This window comes from Aquila chrysaetos, chromosome 24 (assembly GCF_900496995.4).
Source record: "Aquila chrysaetos chrysaetos chromosome 24, bAquChr1.4, whole genome shotgun sequence".
Classification (NCBI taxonomy): Eukaryota; Metazoa; Chordata; class Aves; order Accipitriformes; family Accipitridae; genus Aquila; species Aquila chrysaetos.
In genome coordinates, this window is record NC_044027.1 from 8,185,236 (window position 1) to 8,200,870 (window position 15,635).

At 67.5% G+C, this 15,635-nt stretch overlaps 1 protein-coding gene across 1 annotated transcript; it reads right to left on the reverse strand.

The window, feature by feature from the left end:
* Positions 1–65: 65 nt before the first annotated feature.
* On the reverse strand, positions 66–9,972 carry AJM1 (apical junction component 1 homolog). Its single transcript, XM_030000993.1, is given in 4 exon segments — positions 66–4,517; positions 4,519–4,797; positions 6,699–6,772; positions 9,508–9,972. Coding segments are annotated over 2 exon segments (3,243 nt in total). The 5' UTR covers positions 4,735–4,797; positions 6,699–6,772; positions 9,508–9,972; the 3' UTR covers positions 66–1,490.
* Between the last annotated feature and the right edge of the window lie 5,663 nt (positions 9,973–15,635).

Sequence of the window (15,635 nt, forward strand, 5' to 3'; positions counted from 1 at the left end):
CCCACAGCCGTGCTTTTCTGGATCCCTCCCTCGGCGGGGGCGTCCCCTGCACTCCGTTTCCTTGGTGTCTTTTCGGCGGCGGCGGAGCGTGGGGCGGAGGAGGGGGGGGAACCGGAGCACCGGGACCTTCTGCCGCGGCCTCGCACCGGGACGCCGAGGCCCGCCGATGGTGGAAGGGGCGGCGGGGAGAGGGGCCCTGGCTGGGGAGCTGGGCCGCGGGCAGCCTGCCTGCGGGCGGGTGGGCAGGCAGCGCGCGGGGCGCAGAGCAGGGCGGCCGGTGAGCCCGGGGCCGGGCAGGGCCGTGAGGCAGCCCCGGGTGAGCGGCGGGGCGGCTGAGCGCTGCGGTGTTGCCGGTGGTGCCGTTGGTGCCGGTGGTGCCGGTGGTGCCGTTGCTCCCGGCTCTGCTCCCCTTCCCCGACACCCCTCGGGCAGTCCCGAAGCCGCGGCCCTGCCGCCACGGCTCCCTGGCCCTCAGCACCCCTCGCCGCCGGCCTGGCGGGTCCCCCCGCTGCCCACGGTTGGCCCCCCCCCGCCGCGCACAGCCACCCCCGCCCGGCCCTGCCAGCCTCACTCGGGTCCTTCACCCCGAGCCCTGGCGATGTGGCTGGGCTCCCCGGCAGCACCGTGGCCGCCCACCGCCCTCCCCTGGCACCCCTGGGCCAGGCCTGGCTCCGCACCGGGCACTGGGCACAGCCGGGGCCACAGCGTGGCCCTCTGCCAGCGTCAATGGGCAGGGACCCCCCGCAGCCCCTGCCCCCCTGCCAGGACTGTACCCTGTACCCAGAGACCTCACGGAGAGGGTCCCGGGGGGCACCCAAGGGTGCCTTACAGCCACCCTCATAGGCTCCCCGCTGCATCTAAAGATCGTACGGTAACATGCTCAGGACACGCAGACGCTATAGGAACAGAGACCTTGTGCAACCCAGCTCCCACCCGTGAACCGTATGGGGCCACTGCTGCAGACTATAGAGCTGCCAGCAGCACCCGTGGACTCGGTGCAGCCTTAGTGGCGCTGCGGCGGTCCACGGGACCCCAGGTGCTGGGGGGCACGGCCCGGAGGGCTGGGCAGGGCCCCGGGTGCAGGCAGGGTACGTGGGCAGGCACGGGGGGCTCTGCGTGTGCAGGCAGCCAGGCTGTCCGGTGGGCAGAGGCTGGGGGGGGGTGCCTGGCGTGCCCCCGCTCTAGCCAAGCACTGCTCACCCTGAGAGGGCTCTGTGGGGTCTTGCCAGGATGCTGGCTGGGACCTGTGCCCCACAGCAAACCTCGTCCCGTGCTCCCATCGCTTCATGGCCTCCCCCAGCCTGGCCCCCCCACTGCTCCGGCTACGGCCCCCCCCCCAGCCAACGCTGGCCGCCCGCAGCCCATTGCAGCCTCCTCCCCTCGGTGCCACATCCGAGAGGGGGTCCCCATCCCACCGTGTGGACAGGGCAACACCTATCTACAAAGGGGGGTGACCCGGGGGTGCCAGGGGAGGGGTCCCCACCCCACGTTCACATGATGTCATCCAGGAGGTTGGGGCTGGCCACCCAGTCGAGGGTGCGGGGCTCGGAGGCTGCCATGATCATGCACATGAACTGTTTGCCTGTCCTCTTGTCGATGGGGTAGATGGTGGTGGGGGTGAAGCGCTTGTTGCTCTCCACAAAGTCGCAGAGCTGCTCGTAGACGGCAGGGAACTCATGCCGTAGGAAGACGCCACGGATGCGCAGCTCCCGCTGGATGTTGATGAAGCAGACCTCCCGCGCCTTGCGGCCCTCCTCCCCCTCCTTGTCGATGTCCGCCGTGCCGGGTGGGGGTGTCAGGATCAACGTCTCCATGTCCCGCTCCTTCTTCAGGATTTTCTTCTCGGGGCTGGAGGAGGCTAAGGCCACCTTGGCGTATTTCCTGACCGTCGGCACCTGCATCTTCGGCGACGGCCTCTCTGGCACTTTTTGGGTGACAGCCACGGTTACATTCAGGAGGAAACATTCGTCGGGGTCATACTGGTTTCCCGTCTCCCGCAGCTCCCGGGCGTACTCCCCCAGGTTGTCCGAGTAGCTCTCCAGCTCCCGCAGGGACAGGTAGGTGGGGGACATCAGCAGGCTCTCCAGCCCAAACTGGAGGAAGTTCTCGGCCGAGCCGGCGTTTGGGAAGCCCAGGAAGAGGACGCCACGGCCACGGGAGAGGTAGCCCACCTTGGCGATGCGCGAGAAGGCCTTGTGCACCTCGGCGTTCTCCCGGCAGAACTGCAGGACGTGGCGGCAGACGCTACCCACGCGCCCATAGACGCAGCTCTCCTTGTGTGTGTCCCAGTCCTCACGGCGGCAGTGCCGGGAGCAGTAGTAGGTGTAGCAACTGTGGCATGACTTGAAGTAGAGGCAGGCGTTGAACATGGTCTCCGTCCGCCGGCACTTGGCGTTGGAGCACATCATCATGTCGTCCTCCTCCGCGCTCAGGTCGGGCGAGCAGTTCTCTGGTGACTTCTCGAAGGGACCGACGGACAGTGGGGCAGGCTGGGGGCGCGGGGTGCTGGCATGGGAGCTGGGACCCGGCTGCTCCTTCGTGGGTCGGGGTCCCTCAGGCATGCCAGGGGGGACCCTCCTGCCCTCGCCCCGCCGGGGGGGCCCTGGGGCGCTGCTGCTCAGAAGCTGCTTGAGTTGCTCAGTGAGGCTGTCCCTGTCCCCGGCACGATGGCCTGGTGCTGGCTTGTAGTCGATGACGAGGTCAGTGATGAGCTCGTCCAGCTGCTCCAGGCTGCGCTGGCGCCCCGAGCCGCTCTCCCTGGGGACGGGCTGTGGGGTGCAGGGCACGGCATAGGGACCGCGCTCCTGCGCCCCGTCCAGCACGTCCCAGCTGGCCGAGCGCCTCTCGCTCCTGCCCAGCCCGTCGGCACGGATGTCGTTGTCGGTGATGGTGATCTCCGGTGTGACGTACCAGGAGCGGCCCGGAGGGCCTCGGCCACCATCGGCGTGCACCCTCTCAAGGATGGAGCTCTCCGAGAGGGACAGGGCAGCGTAGCGCTTGGGTGAGCTCGACAGGTTGATCACCACTGGCTGCCGGCGCTCCTCAGGGGATAAGGCACGGTGCTGCTCCTGGGCGAGCAGGTTCTCATAGCTGCGCCCGCGCTGCAGGACCTCCTCCCTGCGTGCCGCCGGCGCCAGGATGTTATCCCAGGATTTGGAGTAGTGCTGGCTTTCCCGGCCCAGCCGCGGTGGGGTTACGCCGTAGCTGGCGTGCCAGGAGGAGACCATGGCCTCACGCCCGGGCGGTTGCGGGGCGAAGCGCGACACTTGCAAGGTCTGGTAGGGCAGCGCGCTCCGCTCAGGGCAGTACCAGTCGCCAAAGTGCAAGGGCTGGGCACTGCGGGGCAGAGGGCACGTCCGTGACAGCATCTCCCGCTCCCGGTACTTCCCGTAGTCCTCGGCGTAGAAGACCCGGGAAGAGGAGCCGAGGGCCGGGTATGTCCGGGCGTCCTCAGCATAGAGGGTTTTGACAGGGGTGCTGCGGGGGGCATAAAAGCGGGACTCGTCCCCGTAGAAGGCACGGGCAGGTGCCTCCTGCACTGGGTAGCCCCGTGCCTCCTCCACGTACAACGTCCGGGGTGGCACCGTGTGGATGGTGGTTTTGGCCGGGTCCTCGGCGTAAAAGTGCTGGGGGATGGCGTGGCGGCCAGGGTAGGGGTAGCTGGCGTAGCCGGAGCTGCGGAGGGGCATGGCAGGGCTGGGGCACCGCGCCGGCTCCTCTGCGTAGAAGAACTTGGCGGGGACGCCAGGGGCCGAGAAGGTCATGCAGCCCCTCTCGGGGTACTCCCTGAAGTCCCGCGAGGCCGGCACCGGCACCGTCTGGTACGCCAGCGCCCGGGGGTCCGCCTCATAGTACTCGCTGGGGTAGGGCAGGAACGGGGGGTCCCCAGTGTAGGAGTCGCTGGGGGTGGGCGTGCGGGACGCGGATGCCTGCCTGCTCCCCGGCACCGCCAGGCTGCGGGCAGCCCCGGGCGCACGGGGCCAGCGTGGCGGTTCCTGCCGGCTCTGGGCTGCCCGCAGGCTGCGCGCGGCATGCACCAGCACCGCCTCGTCCGGCTTGATGTCCACCCGGCACTTGACGTGGGGGCTGGCGCCCACCTTGGCGCCCGGCCCCTCCTCGAAGCAGTTGCTGCCCAGGCAGAGCGGGGAGATGCGGCTGACGCTGCTGCGCTGTGGCTGCAGCTTGATGGGGTGCACCTCGTTAGCCAGCGCCCGCAGAGGAACCTGGCTCTCACGGCGCGGCGAGGGCTCGGGGCGGGAGGGCTCCCGGGCCACCCGCAGTGCCTCCCGCCCACGCCGGGCCAGCGGCGGCGACGCCGCGACGCTGATCGGCACGGGGGTGAAGGTGGACTTCACCCGCGGCGCGCTCTTTGAGCGGGCACGTCGCTTCGGCTCGCTCCTCGGTGGTGGGGCTCTGCCGGCGTAAGGGTCCGGCTTTGGCGGCGCCCGCCTGCCCGGCAGCCCTGGCGTGGGCTCGGGGGTGCCGGGGCGCGGGCAGGGGCGCTCCATGGCCGGGGGGGGTGCCCAGCTGCTCGTCCAGCGACTCGAGGAAGTCGAAGCTCCTGCAATGGCGCTTGTTGAAGGGCTGCGGCTCGTGGGTCAGGGACGAGGACATGGAGGCGTCACATTGTGCCAAGGGCTGGCAGACAATCGAATCCCTGGGGGCTGCGGTGGCCACCTTTATGTCTTGGTACACCGTAGACACCAGGATGTCAGGTGGGTCTGTTCGTGTCATCTTAAAAGCGACTTTTCTCCCGCCAGCTCCCCTTCAGATGGCCTCAGAGGAAGGCAGCCGGCCCTGCAAGAGAACAGATAGGCGCCTAAATCCCAGCGGAGACTTCGGGGAGCCGCAATGGCACTGGATAAATCCCCACAGCTCCTGGCTTGAAGCAGGGGTTTGGCCACCTCTTCAGAAATGAGGGTTCGGGGGCATCCCAGCCTCTGCTGCTGCTGTTAATAGTCAGATCCCAACTGGGGGAGGAAGCTGGAAAGACTCCAAATCTGGGATGCAAATAACGGAGAGGATGGCAGGACACCCATGGGTGCACTGAGCACCGCAGGGCAGCTGGGAGGGGCGCCAGCTCACCACAGGGAGACGAGGCCACTGACCACCATGCCCCTGTTCCTCAGGTGCAGGACACAGGGACCCTCTTGCAGCATCGTGGGAAACGGCAGCTCTGAACAGGGCTGGGGGGGATTCAACACTAGGGTTTTCCATAGTGGATGGAGACAACGTGCCCGGCCCTCCGCTGTGAGCATCCGAGTGGCTGTGGGGTCTCCTAGGACCACGTGCGCCCACGTCCCAGTGCACGCTGTGCCCAGCACCAGCATTGTAGGCAGCACAGGCAGGAGCATCACCCAGGGATGGGTACCAGGAGCCTCCAGCATGGCACCTGGGAAGCCCATGCAGCTCTGGGGCTCCGGTGGGGCAGGAGCCGTACTGCCTCCCTGTGGCAGCTGCACCCACCATGGCCCATGAACACCCCTGTGGGGTGCCAACAGTCCTGGCTGCTTGCAGCCGCATCGCTCCCTGGGGCTCCTCCAGACTGGCACAGGCAGCACCGGGGGCTGGCAGAGGGGTATTATGGGGGGTGCCCCAACCCTGTGTGCCAGCAGTGACTCCTCTATTGCTTCCCACAGCTCTGAGCAGGATAGACCAGGGCCCATCTGCAACAACCCCATGCCGGAGGGGCTGTGCTGGCTCAGCGCCCACCGGCTTTGTCCTCTCCCACGTCCTGCAGCCACAACACATCTCCCACTGGAAAGCGAGTGGGATGGCAGCTGCAGCTCCCAAGGGACACGGGTTCTGGCACCCACCATGCACCAGCACCGTGCACCCCACCTGCTCCGGGACGACGCTGCATGGGTGGCCGGGGTGGGCAGAGTCCCTAGCCACATGCGTGACACTGCTGTGTGACAAGGGGGGTCATCAGCACAAGCCCCCCAGAGCGACTGGGGGAGCAGACAAGGTGGTTTGCCCACAGGACCTGGTGGATTGTGGCACTGATCTTCACCAACAGCCCATCGAGAGCCAGCTGCAGGTTACCATCGGCACCGAGTGGCTGTACAACTGGCTTTGCCCACAGCGGCGATACCCGGCCAGCTTTAAAATTCATCACATCCTATAAGGGTTTGTGTTTTTGGCCACCTGGCCAAGGGGCCCAGGAGCACAGGTGGGCACCAGCTGCTCCACAATACACTAAAGGTGCATGGCAAAGGCCAGCAAAAGGCATTTGGCTTTAAACAGCAGCAGAGGACCACAGGGAAGGTATTTCTGGGAGGAAAGGAATAGACTTTATTTGGCAAGCAGTATTGACTATGCAGTGATGGGGAGGGAGACTTGGGTCCCCCCTTGTTACCTGGGTAAAGCCCTGGCTCACCCCGAAGCCAGGGGTGGGGGACTGATGCTGGAGCTGAGGTGAAGCCAATGGGGTTGGCGTGTCTGTCCCTGGAGTGGGCTGGGGAGAGCTTGGTGCCAGGAGGAGATGGGGATCCCAGTGTCTCCGGGGCTGGGGGAGCAGGTTTGCCCTCGTAGCAGTGGCTCAGCATCAGCCCCGCTGCATTACAATGCTTGGGAGCTGGGCCAGATCTGGGAAGGCAGCACCCCATGGTGCACTGATGCCAACAGCAGCGTTGGGAAGCCCATCCCCATGGTGTCAGGGCGGCTGGTGGGCAGGGAATTGGAGCCCAGGGTCCTACCTGGTCCGGCAGCAGCAGGGAGGGGGTGGGTGGGCTGAACTGGCCCAGGGCCCTGTGGCGGCTCCATCCTAGCACTGCAAAATAAAAAAGGCATGTGAGGGTCCCAGGAAAGCCCTGGCCATGACAGAGGGGTGGCTGCTGGGGCCATGGGGTGCCTTGGTGGGGAGATCAAGCACCCCGAGAGACCCCTGCAGCCGCAGCCCTGCTGAGCCAAACCAAACCATAGCCCAGCGAGGCCACCGTGTGCACCCCTGTGCCCTGGGGACATGGGCACTGCATCCCACGGGCACTGGCATGTCCCCCCACCCACCACAGCAGCGCCCCACTGCCCGCAGAGCCGTGTGAGGCCATGGCAGTGCGGGGACCCAGGGACAGCTCCGTGCTGGCATCCCCAGCACCGCCTGGGGTTGCCATGGTTTCTCCAAATTATTCCTCCTCTGCGAGGACAGCGTGGGTGCATGGGGAGGCTGCTGGGGCGGCGGCGCTGCAGGGGGCTGGGGGGAGCCAGGGCTTTGCGGCACCACAGGGAGAGCAGAGCGCCTGCAAAGCCGTGGGCATCCTCTGTCCATCGCGGGGGGCAGAGCTGGGGTGGCCCCACCAACACTGCTGGTGCCGAGTGCCACCACACTCCCACACCCCACCTGTCCCTGACACTGAGTCCCCTCCACAGGGAGAGGATTTGGCATCCCCTCCACTTTTTGACCCCCCCCGGCTGGTGGGCACCAGATGCCCCGCTTCACCCCCAGACCTGCCTGCTTTTGGCAGGCACCAGTCTCCCTGCCCAGGGTCTCCACGCTGTGTCACCCTGGGGATGCTGACACCGGCTGGCAGCACTTTCAGGGCTGCTGATGTCCACTGAGCTCCCTGCACCGGAGCCACCCCCCCGGGGGCACAAGGCCCCTGGGGACACAGCCAGCCCCATGCCCACATCTCCAGCCTGGGAAGGGCCCAGGCGGTTTGTCGCAGAGCCCCCCCGTGCCCACACTGCTGGGCAGGACACAAAGACACCTCTGCCCACCCTGTCCCTGGCACAGCAGCTCTGCTCCGGCACACCCAAAGCATTGCCGAGGGGCACCCAGTGGGATCCCCCCCTGTGCCAGTCCACTGCTACCTGTCACCGTTGTGGAGTCCGGTGCCACCCACACGCCTCCACCCTGCTCAGCACCCAGCCCTGCGCCCGCTGCTGCCTGTGGGCCCTACTTGCAGTCGGGGGCTGCCCTTATTCCCTGCCCAGCACCCCACGCTGCCCAGCACGCTGCTCCCACCATGCTGCATGTGAGCACCCGGCCTCCCGCAGCTCTGGCCTGTGGGAGCAGCATGAGGGTGCTGGGAGCGGGAGCAACCCCGGGCTGCCGGAGGGGCCTGCGGGAGGCTGCCGGGAACTGGGTCGCTGCCTGCATGCAGCACGTCCGGGCTGTGCAGTGTCCTGCCAGCGCACACCACACTGCCCAGGCACTGCAGCAGCCTGCCTGTGCGCTGCCTCCCTCATGCCCACGGTGAGGGTGCTGCCTACCTGCTCTGCACTGAGCGTTCTGCCAGGGCACTGCCTGCAGCCTGCCCTCACGCTGCCTGCACACGCTGCACTGGGCACTGCCCCTCAGCCTGCCCCCACTGACTGCACGCTGCCAGCATACTGCCCTCACGCTGCCTGCACACTGCACAGAGCACGCTACCAGGGCACTGCCCCACGCACTGGCAGCTTGCTGCCCCCACACTGCCTGTCCATTGCCCCAAGCTGCATGCACACACCGCCCTGCCAGTGTGCTGCCCCACAGCCTGCCCATGCTGCACTGAGCACCGCCAGGGCACTGCCAGCTTGCTGCCTGCCCCATGCGCACAGCAAGGGTGCTGCCTGCACACACTGCACTGAGCACACTGCCAGCGCACTGCCCCGTGCACGCTGCCTGGGCATTCCGCACACGCTCCCTGCACATGTTCCGCTGAGCAGACGAGCAGCACGCTGCCCGCCTGAGTGTTGCCTGGGCACACTGCACCGGGTACCCTGCCAGCACACTGCCTACACATGCAGCACGCTGAGCATGCTGCCACTGCACCACCCTGCAGGCAGCCCAAGGAGGCTGCCAGCGCACGCTGCGCTGCACTGAGCTCACTGCCAGCGTGCCAGCAGCACCCGCGCTGCCCCGAGCATGCCAGCGGTGCCCACATCTGGAAACACGGCCAGGGCAGCATCTCACGTGCACTGTGACCACTGTGCTCGTGCAGACGACGCTGGAGGTACCGCCGGCACACTGCCGCGGGTGCAGTGCCTGCGCACACGCTGCGCCGTGGGCACTGCCAGCCCACAGGCCCGCTGTGCGCAGGCCTGCGCGCTCCGGGAGGGCGCTGACGGCCGACACTGCCTGTGCACACGCTGTCCGGGCACTGCCCGCAGCAAGGGAATCCACTGCCCCCGCCCCAGCCCCTGCCCCGTGTATGTGGCAAACAGACGCTTCCCCCTCTGTGCCAGCCCCAGAGCACCCCAACACACACAGTGCCCTGGGCACCTACAGCCTTGCCCGCCCATGCACATCGCATTGCCCCTCTACACACCCCCTGTGCCCCCCCCAGCCCTGGACCACGCAGCCTTGTGCCCCTGCCCATGCCTCCCAACCCGTGTGCCCCTGGCACCCCCCACACTCCCCCCAGCCTCTGCCCTGAGCCCCCCCCCCCCCCCCCCCCCTTCCTGTACACACGGCTGCATGGCCATAGCCCCCCCCGGTGCCCCAGCACGCCCTGCCCTGCCTGAACCCCTGGAGGGGCTCATCCTGCCAGGGGGACCAGCACCCCCAGCCCCAGCCCAGGAGCGTACCCCCGGCGCTGGCATCCAGGTGAGGGCTGAGCAGCACCCCAGGGGCAGCAAGGGACGCCCTGACCCCAGCCAGCCCCCAGCGCCCTTCTCTGCCGGCCAGGCCCTGGCACCCCACCCTGGAGGGGCCCCCGCAGACGGGCAAGGCCAGGGGACAGGGGGGCTGGGGTCACCCCGGGGCCGGGGGACCCCGGGTGGATTTGCAGTGCCCGGACCCTGTGGAGGTGCACGGGGCGGCCCCCGGGGAGGCGGCCGGGGGGAGCGGGGCTGCCCCGGGCGCTGCCGCCGCCGCGCACCGCAGACCCCAGGGCGGTGGCCCCGGGCACCCCCACGCTGCGCAGCGGCACCGGGAGGCACCGGGCGGCACCGGGCCCGCTGGGCCGCGCAGGGCGCTGAGCCTGCCCCGGGGCCGGCATCGCCGGGAACCGGGGCGAGGGGGGCCGGCCCGGGCACTGCGGCGAGATGGGATGGGGAAGAGGTGGGATGGGGATGGGGGCCACGGAGGGATGGGGTGCGATGACTCGGCCGGGGAGGGCGGGATGGGGATGGCCCCCGGAGGGCTGGAGGGATGGGATGGGGACGGGCACATGGGGGGATGGGATGGGGGGAATGGGATGGGACGGGACGGGGTGGGATGGCCCGGGAGGGTCTCGGGGGGATGGGATAGGGATGTGGAACACGGAGGGGATGAGATGGGGGCTCGGGAGGGGGGCATGGGGGGATGGGATGCGATGATCGGGGGGGTCGCGGGGGGATGGCTCGGTCGGGGTCCCCTAGGAGTACGAGAGGCCCCAGTCCCCTGCGCGGGCCCCCCTTACCTGCTCCGCGCCTGCCGTCCCGGCGGCCCCCCCGCCGCATCCCCGCCGCCTCCGCCGCGTTAGGCTCGGGCTGCCGCCGCCCCGGTGGCCATGGCCCGGCCCGGCTCCGCCCGATCCGGCCCGGCCCGGCCCGGTCGGGTGGGGCACGGCCCGGCCCGGTTCGTTTGCTGTTCGGTTCAGTACGGCCTGACGCTCCGCCGCGGCCGCCCGGCTCCGCCGCCGCTTGTTTTCCCATAAATACGGCAGGCGGAGTTACCGGCCGGGGCCGGGACCGGGAGCCACCCACCGGCGCCGCCCCCGGTCCCCATCCCCATCCCCATCCTCATCCCCATCCCCTGTCCCTGGGCCGGCTCCGCTCCCTTCGGCCCCGGCCCCCATCCCCGCCCCCCGCAGCATCCCCCGCCCACTGCGGGACCCCCCCCCCGGGCAGGGTCTGGGGGACCCTCGGCGCCATCCCTCGGGGGCATCCCCCAGCACCCCGGGTGTGGGCACCCGCGGGACCCCGGTGCCCCTGGACGAGGCACCGGCGTCTCCTGGAGAGGTGCCGGGGGAGCTCAGCCCCGTGTCCTGCGCCCCTGCGGGGAGTCAGGCCCTTGTGCTGTCAGCCCCCCGGTGCCGCAGCCCCCCGGGCCCGTCCCCGGCCCGGGCCCGTCCCCGCCGGCACCACTGCATCCCACCTGACCTTGGCCCATCGCGGCGGCCCTGCCCGGCCGTGGCCAACCGGGCGGTGAAATCCCCCAATAAGCTCCTCCGTGGAGTGGCCTCGTTTTCCCAGAGGCGCCGGGGCTTTCTCTGCCTGCGGCGGCTGGAGCCCTGCGGGGGGATGCTCAGAGATGCAACGGGCAACGTGCCGAGACAGGCAAAGGCAGTGGCTGATGGCTCTCGGCACACACCAGCCCCGACGCTGGAGCTCTGCCTCAGTTTCCCCATCTCCCACCTCCTTGAGCCAGCCCCCGCTGCCCACAGTGGCCAAGGAACCACAGCCAAGCCCCAGCAAGGGGCCTTGACACTGGGGACCCACAGGGAGCTCATGCGGTTTTAGCCCAGAGCTGAGGTCTGCCGCCCTCTGCGTGTCTCTGCACCGGGGTGTGTGTACTGGGATTTGCTCGATTTCAAAATCCTCTGTAGCCAAGACCTTTCCCTCCGGGCGCTGCGGCCCCAGGAGCATCCTTCCATGGTCTCCTGTGTCTGCACTGGGCAGAGGAGTGCTGGGATGAGCACAGGGTCTGCAGCACGCTGGTGTTGCCGTGACTCCTGCAGGAACGCAGCCCCAGGTGATGCATTTTGCCCCGGCGTGCCCCCTGTGCTCCCAGGGACGCTGTGGGCACAGCTGAGCCTGCTGGGGCCAGCAGCATGCACCCTGCCTGGGACAGGGCTGAGCCCCAGGAACTCATTGCACAGATGAGAGGGATGCAGTAGCTGGGTGGGGGGAGCAGGGTCAGCTTGTCCCTGCTGCACAGACAGGGCAGAGCTGCCCCCCAGGGCCCTGGGGCCATGCTCAGCCAGGCCCTGCTGTCCCCCCCAGTGCTTCCATTTTCCTCCCTGCAGGATGCAGTGCTCCGACTGCCAGTTCAGCCGCTCCAGCTGCCCCCAGCTCCCTGCCCCCACAGCCCCCACCATGCTGCTCCATCTGCTTCCCGCCTGCTGCCGGCCCTGTGCCAGCCAGCCCCGCACCAGAGCTGAGTACCAGCAAGGCTCGTGATGTGATGTACGCAGGAGCGTGGGTCAGGCCAGCTTGCTGCCCAGGGGGATGCTGGGGCTCAGCATCCCCCATGGGTGCAGTCACCCAAATGATGCAGGAGCCCAAATCTTATGGGAATGCATGGAGTCCCGCTGTGGAAGATGCTGCTGCCAGGTTGGCACAGAGATGCCCGCCCTGAGGGCATCCCCTGCGGTGCCACCTTCTGTCCCTGCCCTGGGTGACACCTCCATAGATCGAGGTCACCTGTCCAGAGCTCTGCACTTTGGGGTGGCCACAGGGCCTCGGCTGCCCAAGAGCAGGGGACGAGTGGGTTGGACCATGTCCCACGAGCCCTGTGGCGAGGGGTGGCGGGACCATCTGCTCCCTCTGTGTGGCTGCTATTTTAGGCTGGAAAGTGCTGAGGGATCCAACCGGACAATGGGCATGTCTCCACACCACCGGAGATGGCAGCGCCATGGCATGTGCTGAGGTCATTGGGGCTGTGGACACCTCCTCCTCCCCCTCCTCCTCCTCCTCTTCCTTCTCCTCCTCGAGCCAGGGGCAGCCTAGGGGAAAGAAGAAGGGGAAGATCCCACAGGAGAAGGATGGAGCTGAAGGCTGTGGCTGTGCTGGCTGTTCAGGGCTTGCTGGGAGCCTGGCAGAGGGGCTCTGGCAGCGGCTGACACCTTCCCCTGAGCACCAGGCACGCTGCTGCTTTGGGCTGCGACACCCCCAGGCACCCAGTCTGGGGCACCCGGGGAGGGGGGGGGCAGCCCCAGCCCAACCCCCTGGGCGCTGAGAAGTCCTGGGGTGGCCCTCGGGCAGGGGTGCGGGGCTGCCCCCTAGCTTTGTGTCTGCTGCCCGCAGGGGTGGCAGCCCCTTGGACCGAAGGGACCCCCTTGGCACAGCCCCTGGCAGCAGCCCCCCGTGGGCAGCAGGGCTCTGGCGGGGAGGGACAGGACTGTCCCCTACCCCTGCATGGAGGACAGTGGTGTTGGGTCCTCGCCATGGCTGTGCAGGTCGGGGCTTGTCCCTGGCCGAGCTGCCGGGGGGCCCCTGTCCTGCCAGTGGGGGACATGCGAGTGGCCAGAGAGACAACACGAGCCAGGGCACATTCCCGCAGCACAGCAAGAAAAAGGCCAGCCTGGTACCTGTCCACAGGCAGGAGCAGCTTCTGTCCCCGTGTCTGGGGTGTGTGGCCCAGCTGCCCTGCCATGGCTCGCCATCAGGGCCAGGAGCAGCCAGGCTGGGCTGGTGCAGGGACAAATCCACTCTTCTGTTGGGGTTTCTGCCTGCTCAGTGCTGGGTCCTCCCCCAAACCTAACTGGGAGCGGAACCAAGATGCGCACTGCATCCCCGTGACTCAGTTTCCCCACCAGCAGCATGCTCCTGCCCCAGTTTCTGCTGACAGCGGCTGGGGAGAGGCCCACCCCATGCCGCGCAGGTGACTGTAGCTGTAGCTGTTCGTGCTCATTGTTCACTGACTGCCGACACCGGTGCTGCACAGGCCCTGGCTCTGCCAGGGAGGACAGGGGTGGGCAGCACAGGCTGGGGCTGAGGGCTTGGTTTGTGCATCTCCCTGTCACCATATGCAGTGTGACCCTGGTCACCATGTCTGCGTGTGACAGACTCAGTTCTGCTGTGTCCCAGCCAAGGGGGAAACTGAGGCACAGAGGAACAATGTGTCCACAGGTCATACTGGGGGTCCGTGGTGATGCTTGGCACTTGGCCAGCCCCAAAGCAGGACAAACCTCAGCTTGGGGGGGACATGGGGGCTCACATCTGTCCTACACAGCCTGCGAGGCTGGGGGGGGTTGCATCTTGCTCGGCCTCCCCAAGGACTAGTCCACTGGGGCCATGCAGAGAGCTGGGAACACAGGGCCAGAAGATGATGCAGACAGGCAGTGCCTGCAGGCCACCCACCACCTCTGTCCTTGAAGGCCACCTGTCCCGCCATGGCTGCAGTGGAGCTGGGTGCCTCCTCGCCACTGTCCTACCAGTCCTGGTGCCAGGGTCACCAAGAGCCCTGCTCCGTCCCTGGCTCTCCCGCACATCGTTACCAGTACCTCCCTCTGACCAGCACGTCCCCATGGGTGGTGGGGAGCGGTGGCAAGGTGAGCCCGCAGAGCCAGCCCCAGCACTGCGTGGCAGGAAAATGGAAAAAACCCAAAGGGTTTGGGGCTGGCCAGTTTCATCAGCTGCCTGCCCAGGCCAAAGCCCTGCTCTCTCTCTGCTCGCTCATGAGATTCGATACCCACCTGGCTCAGGATATCGAATCTCCTGAGTACCAGCCCCTGTAGCCCTTGGTGCAGCTCAGAGCAGGAAGGGGCCACCCAAAGTGGGGTCCCCCCTATGTGTGCCCCGAGGACAGCTGTGGAGGCCAGTCCCCAAACCTGCTGGGCAAGGGCTCTCCTGGCCCCCGCCCTCGCGTCACACTGGGAGTGGGGACCCATTGAGTCAGAGCAATGTGGCAAGGGACAGGAAGGCTGGTGGGGACCCCGCAGACATGGGTGAAGGAGGACAGCTCTGACCCTCCCAGTACGGGGCAGTTTCAAAGCTAGAAAGACCTTTCTGGGCATTTGCAAAAGGCTGTATCACTCTGCCAGGAGTGCCAGAGCCTCACCAGCGAAGCAGGCACAGGCAGGATGAGGTGGGTGGCAAGGGAAGGCCTCCAGTAAGGGGGTTTTCCCAGGACTCCCCCAGCCCCAGTCTGGCAGTGGGACTGGGGCACTGGTGGGATGGTGTCAGGGGAACCCAGCACAGCCCTCTCCGAAAGAGCAAAAGGAGCTAATTCCTCAGAGAAGCTCGGAAAGCAACCGGGGAAAAATAATTTGAAGGACGTTAAACACCAAGAAATGATGTCCACCTCTGCCACGTGTGCTGGGCTAATTATTGAGAGCCGGTGAGATGGCACATCCTCACCCAGATGGATGTGCCTTGTGCTGAAGCTGCAAACCCGCTCGCTTATCCTGACGGACTGGGCAGCCAGGCCGGTGCCAGTCACGCTCTGGGACCTGCTCAGCAGGATGTGACAGGCTGGCGGATGCCAAACAGGCAGCAGGTCCCAAAAATGCCCAGCCTGGGGAGATGGGGGCTGAGCTGCCCTCCCACAGGGTGCCCTTGCAAGCCCAGGGGACAGGGCAGGCTAATCCTGCCCCATGGGTGCTCGGTGCTGTCTGGGGTGGTGGGTGTGTGATGTGGCAGATCCCTGCTGGCAGCTCAGGACCTGCTGCTGCCTGGCAGGAGGTTCCCACATCAGTTTTGTTGGCAAAGGGCCGGGCAGCCCTGACGGCACAGCAGCGAGTCGAGAGGGAGGCGAGCAGCCCCGGTGCGGGCTGGGCAGCTCAGCACACGGACCGCGATGGGAAGTGACAGTGCAGCACAGGCAGCCGCCAGCCTGTCCTCAGGGCCACCCGTGAGATGGAGCCCAGCGTCAGGGCGATTGCACTTGCGGGGTGACGGCTCAGTGAGAAACGGGGCCGGGGCACAACTCGAGTCAAGCGTGAGCAGCTCCAGTGAGGCAGGTGAGGAGATGGCTTCTGGGTCTTGCTCAGCTTCCCAAATACAGCAGAAACGTCCGCATGACCCCGGTGTGCAGCTATAGGAGCGGGTCAGGTTCCCGTGCCGAGCAT